Source organism: Monoraphidium neglectum, assembly GCF_000611645.1.
Source record: "Monoraphidium neglectum strain SAG 48.87 unplaced genomic scaffold scaffold03929, whole genome shotgun sequence".
In the NCBI taxonomy this organism is placed as follows: Eukaryota; Viridiplantae; Chlorophyta; class Chlorophyceae; order Sphaeropleales; family Selenastraceae; genus Monoraphidium; species Monoraphidium neglectum.
Window position 1 is genome coordinate 1 of NW_014009700.1, and position 5,360 is coordinate 5,360.

Below are 5,360 nucleotides of genomic sequence, written 5' to 3' on the forward strand. Positions count from 1 at the left end.
TCGCGCCCCTGGGCCCGTGCGCCGCGGTCAAGCAGCGACCCCAGCCCCAGCCGCCCGCGGCCCTGCGCCTGGCCCGGCCCCTGCGCGCCGCCGCCGTAGCCATAGCCGGCGCCGGCCCCAGGCCCCATCTCGGCGGCAGCGGCGGCGAGACCGGCAGGCCCGTGGGCCATTCCACCGAAGGCGCCGTCCTCAATTTCCACAAACACGCCGTCGACGTCGCGGCTGGGCGGCAGGGGGAGGGGCTGGCCGGTGACGTCATCGAGCTCCGGCTGCGACTCCAGGTCACGGTAGAGGTCGTCCGCCAGGCGGCGCACCGCGCGCAGCAGGCCTGGCGTGGCGGGCGGCGCGCAGCGATTTAGAAAGAAGGGGACTAGGAACACGTCTGGCGTTGCTCCACAATTTGGGGGCCGAGGCCGTCAAGCTTTACATACTAGAAACCCTGCAAGGACCAGGGCTGCAGGGCAACAGCTGCCGCCCGTTCTTGCTTGCGCAAGTGTGCTGAGGGCCCATGCGACACAAGCAGGTCACGCGCAAACAAAATGCCGCGGGAGGATTGTGGCTGCGGCGCCTCACCCTGGGGCGTGAGGTGGTCCGCGGGCATCGCGACCTGGATCATGCCCCCCAGGCAGAAGTGCGCCGTTGCAAACGGAGGGTAGCGCCCGCCGCGCAGCCGCGACAGCGCCAGGGGGTCGCCGTCGCCGCTGCCGGCCGGCGCGGTGGGGGCGTCGCTGGTGCTGCTGCTGCTGCTGCCCGCGCCCTCGCCAGAGCCAAGAAGGGAGAGCAGCATGCGGCCGTCGGAAAAGCGGCGCTGCGCACGGGGTGCCGAAGGCGTTTGTGGGCGGTTTGAGCAAGGGAACACGGGTTAGCAACGTACGCGGAGGGGCGTGGTGGTGGATCAAAGGATGAGCGTATAAGCTGGGGCAGGTTTGCACGAGAGACCGACCCGGCGTCCAGCCAAGCAGCCAGCCAGCCGTCCGCCGCATGTAGCCTTGATCGGCCCCACCAGATCGCCACGCCTCCCGCCCGCACAGCTCTGCACGTTCCCACCAGCAGGGCGCAACCAGCAAACATCTCGCGGGCCCTCCAAGCCCCGGCCCCTCACCAGGACCTCTGGCGCGTAGGCGTGCCGGCAGTTGGGGCAGTCCGAGCACCAGCTGCGCCGCAGCCACTCCCCTAGGCAGCGCGCGTGCATCCACCTCATCGAGCCGCTGCACGTCAGGCAGGGCGCGACCAAGCGCCCCGAGGGGCCCTCCTCCGCCTCCCTGAAGCACACCCAGCACTCCGCGTCCGCCGGCGCGGCCTCCCCCCACTCTCCGCCGTCGCTGAGCTCTTCCGGCTCCTCGGACACGCCGTCGACGCCACCGTCGCCGAACGTGCGGCCGCAGCATGCGCATACGGCGCCGTCGTCTTCCTCCCCCTCCTCCTCCCCGTCCTCGTCCTCCTGATCGTCATAATCCTCGTCATAATCATCCTCATCCTCATCCACCAGCCCCGGCCCGCTCCCAAAGCCAACCGCTGCTGCCCCTGCTGCTGCCGCTGCTGCCAACGCTGCTGCCCGCGCGGGTGCCCCCCGCTGCTCGTCCTCGGCCGCTGCCGCCGCCGCCTCCTCCTCCTCGTCATCCTCCTCGTCCGTCCACTCCTCCTCGCTGCTGCCTGCTGCCCGCGCGTGCAGCACCCGGCAGAGGGAGCAGTCGCACTCGCTCTCCACGTCCTCCTCATCATGACTTGCAGCGGCGTCGCTGCCGCTGTCTGAGGCGTCGGCTGCCTGCAGCAGGTCAAAGGGGTTGGCGTCTGCCGCCGCCGCAACGACTGCGCCGCCGGCGCCAGCTTGCGCTGCGGCAGCGGCCGCGCTGGCAATGTCCTCGTCGTCTGGGAGGGCGTCTTCCGAACCGCTGCTGGCTTCGTCGCCGTCGACGCTGCTGTCGCTGTCGTCTGTGGCTATCAGGGGCGGCATCTCGTCGTCGCTGCCGCTTGCATGGCAGGTGTCGCTCTCAGGGGCTTCGCTGCCTGCGGCAGTGAGCAGGGGTGGTAGCGGGATGCGAACTCATGTGCCACGCACCAAAGCTTGCCGCTGTTTGCAACCTGTTGGGTTTGCAGTGGCGACTACACATGCGCCGCGCGCGCAGCGTCACTGCATGTGTGCATGCGCACGCCGCACGCAACCGAGAATGCGCGATCTACCGCACGGCGGCGCGCGCCTCTCACCAGAGCTGCCCTCGTCGTCTGTGCACCACTCGCCCTCGTCCTCCTCGATATCGCTGAGTTGGTCATCGTCGCTGGTCGGGTCGCAATCGTCTGACTCTGAGAGGTCCGGCAGATCCGGCGCCGCGAGCTGGCGCAGCTTGCCCATGTTTGGTGCTGCTGTTGCGAGGTCGCAGGAAGCCCTGTCGAGCACAGCCAGAGGCCCGACGGGAGCTGTGCGAGCTACAAGGAGTCTCTTAGAAGGAGCTCGATAATATGCGCCCTCGCGCCCGTCGCAAGGCGATGGCAAGCTTTGGTTGATGCGTTCAGATCAGTGTACTGCACTTGGACAAAAATTGGGAGCTCTGAACGACCCAATTGCGTCACGCATGATGTTTTATCTTGACACAGCTACTTCTGAACATCATAAAGTGTCATTGCATCCATCCGCACGGCTTCAAACCAACACCGAGAGGCAATGCGCTCTTGTTTGCACGGGCAGAGGATTCAAGCGTGGTGCAGCGCATCCAGTCTGCAGGCAGCAGCCCTTGGCACTCGGCGCGCAGCGCGCCGGCAAGTGGCACCGCACGCTCAAAGCGGCAGCGCCTTCAGCAGCATGTCGTCATCCGGTGGGTTCAGCCATGCTTTTCAGATTACGAGCAAACTGCATGAGAGCAAGGGCCCTACACCTTCGGTCGTGGCGCTGTCAATGTTCACACCTGCGCCTGTTCCGGCACTGTACGATCAAAGCATGCAGCAACCATTCAACATGAACACCTGGAGAGCACAAACGCCAGCAGCACATACGAAAAACGCCGGCCGCCGCTCATTTGCATCCCCTCGCGCCATCCTCAGACCTGGACGGCGGCGAGGCCAGCCAGGGGGGTGGCAAGCTCAAGGTGCTGTGCCTCCACGGCTTCATGCAGACCGCCGACGTGAGCATGGGGCTCGGGTCGGCTGAGACAGGAGCGCCGGGGCGGGGCTGGACTGAAGGCTAGGGGTGGGGACTTTGAAAAACAATCTAGGTCATATCCAAGGCGTTGATCATGTCCTGGAGATCTGATGAATCGGGCGGTGTGTCAAAGGTGTGGTTGCCCTTGGTCTATCATGGTGCTGGTTCGATGGGTTTTGTCGTGTACTCCAGCCGAGACGTGTGCAGGCGCATGAACCCGCCCTCGCGTCACGCGCGCAGAGGCAGATCCCGCCGCTCACCCCCTATCCCATTCCCCACGCCGGCCCACCTCAGGCTTTCCGCATGCGCGTCGGCTCCATGCGCAAGGCCCTCAAGAGCCGCGTCGAATTCGAATTCCTGGACGCCCCCTTCCTCGCCGGTGACCACCTGAGCGCCGAGCAGATCGCGGAACTGGGGGGGTCGGCCAGCGGCCGCACTTGGATCAAGTGGGCCGACATGGCGCCCGGGAAACGGCCGTCCCAGAGCACCGCCTACATCGACTTTGACCAGACGTATCTGCACATGGTTGACGGCCTGCGCGCCCACGCGCCGGACGGCGTCCTGGGGTTCAGCCAGGGCGCGACGGCGGTGGCGCTGCTGCTGGCGCAGCTGAAGCGGCGGCAGGATCGGGGGCTCGACCTCGACGTGCCCGCGCCACGGTTCGCAGTCTTGGTGGGCGGCCGGTGGGGGCACCCCTGTGGGGTTGCGGACCGCTGCGCTGCCAGGACCTGTCGACCCTGCCCGTACGATGTACGTGCACGCGTGCGCCACACCCCCCCTTCCCCTCGCCCCCACCGTCCTTCCCTGCAGCACAGGCAAGCCCCCTTCCTGCCGCGCCCCCATCGCGCCCCACGCCCCGGCCTCGCCCCTGTCAACGCACCCTTTCCCCCCTTTCCCCTTTCAGGTGGCCGGCTTCCTGCCCCGCGACCCGACGTACTCGGAGCTTTTGGCGGCTGAGCGCGTGACAACGCCCAGCCTGTTCGTCGTGGGGGAGGCCGACGCCCTGGTGCCCCCAGAACGCACGCTGGCGCTGATGGACACGTTTGACCCGCAGAGCACCAGTCTGCTGAGGCACGCGGGTGAGCGGACGCGCGGGAGAGAAAGGGCCGGGCGCTTTGGGACGGGCGCTGGAGGCACACAGGCGTGCAAGATGCCCCGGGGGGAGGGGGTTGGGTGTCGCGCATGTCACCTGGGGCGACGCTGGTGGTGGCGGCGCTCAGCCGGGCGCGGTTGGCATGTCCCGGGCTGTGCAGTCCAGCCGCGACCTTGGTCGGCCCCGCAACGCATCCTCCGTTCACGATCGCTCCCAAACGGACGCGCCCGCGCGGGCGCCGCCCATGCTCCCGGCCGCGCCGCGCGACGCTCCTCAGGCGCGCACATGGTGCCGACGTGCAGCGGCGATGTCAAGAGGCAGATGGCCGAATTCCTGGACGGCTTCAAGCCCCCTGCAGCTGCCGCCGCCGCCGAGGACGCGGGCGCGTTCTCCGCGGGCGCCGCCGCGGCGGGGCCTGGGCCGGCGCCCGAGGAGGCCGCTGTGGTGGCGTAATTGCGCCACGCGGCGTCACTCCGCGGCGCAACCCTGTGGCGCAACCCCATGGCCGAACTTGGCGGCGCAACCCTGGCACGCTTCTGCCCCCCGCGCTGCCGCAATGCAGCTCAGGGCCGTCCCCCTCTGGCTTGCCTTGCGTGTGCTGTGTCAAAACCCCATTTGCATCCAGCGTCGCAGCTAGCAGTGAAGCTGCAATTTGAAAAGCCCTGTTCACGTCCGCCAGGCTGTAACTTGCCATAGTTTTTCCAGGTGTCGCCTTGCCTCACCCATGCGCCCGCTTACACCAGCTCTGCAGCTGCACGCGCGTAGCCGTCCCGCCGCCTGCCGCCCGCCTTGAACCCAGCCCCCTAGTCCCCAGCACCATTCAGAAGCGGGGATTACACGTCAGCGTGTGCCAACAAAGCATGCGGGCGCGGCGGCCCGCACCGGCCCTGCCCTCGGACCGCCCTACTGACCCTGCGCCGCCAGCGGGGCGCTGAGGAAGCAGTGGTGCGCGGCCAGCAGCGACGGCGGCTCCCCGTCCGGCCGCGGCTCGGGCGGCTGGCCGGGCTTGCGAATCCTAGTCAGCATCATGACGGCCTGCAGCTCGGGCCCCAGGGAGCACACCAGGCACAGGTCTGGCCGGGCAGAGCCTGGCGCGTCGTAGCGGCGCTGCAGGCGGGCGGGGCGGGGCGGGGG

General features: G+C 68.3%; 3 protein-coding genes across 3 annotated transcripts; 1 reads left to right on the forward strand and 2 right to left on the reverse strand.

Moving 5' to 3' along the window:
* Positions 1-39: 39 nt before the first annotated feature.
* MNEG_13601 (hypothetical protein) lies at positions 40-2,350 on the reverse strand (the record flags this gene model as incomplete). Its single annotated transcript, XM_014037925.1, has 4 exons — positions 40-328; positions 574-808; positions 1,103-2,007; positions 2,206-2,350. Coding segments are annotated over 4 exons (1,574 nt in total), but the record flags the coding sequence as incomplete, so codon positions are not given.
* Positions 2,351-2,797: 447 nt separating this feature from the next.
* MNEG_13602 (hypothetical protein) lies at positions 2,798-4,679 on the forward strand (the record flags this gene model as incomplete). The annotated part of the gene is made up of 5 exons (XM_014037926.1): positions 2,798-2,810; positions 3,037-3,116; positions 3,428-3,805; positions 4,038-4,212; positions 4,504-4,679. 5 exons carry the CDS (start codon positions 2,798-2,800, stop codon positions 4,677-4,679), a joined length of 822 nt encoding a protein of 273 aa, XP_013893380.1.
* A 450-nt stretch (positions 4,680-5,129) lies between these two features.
* MNEG_13603 (hypothetical protein) lies at positions 5,130-5,333 on the reverse strand (the record flags this gene model as incomplete). Its single annotated transcript, XM_014037927.1, has 1 exon — positions 5,130-5,333. A coding segment is annotated over one exon (204 nt), but the record flags the coding sequence as incomplete, so codon positions are not given.
* Positions 5,334-5,360: the final 27 nt, after the last annotated feature.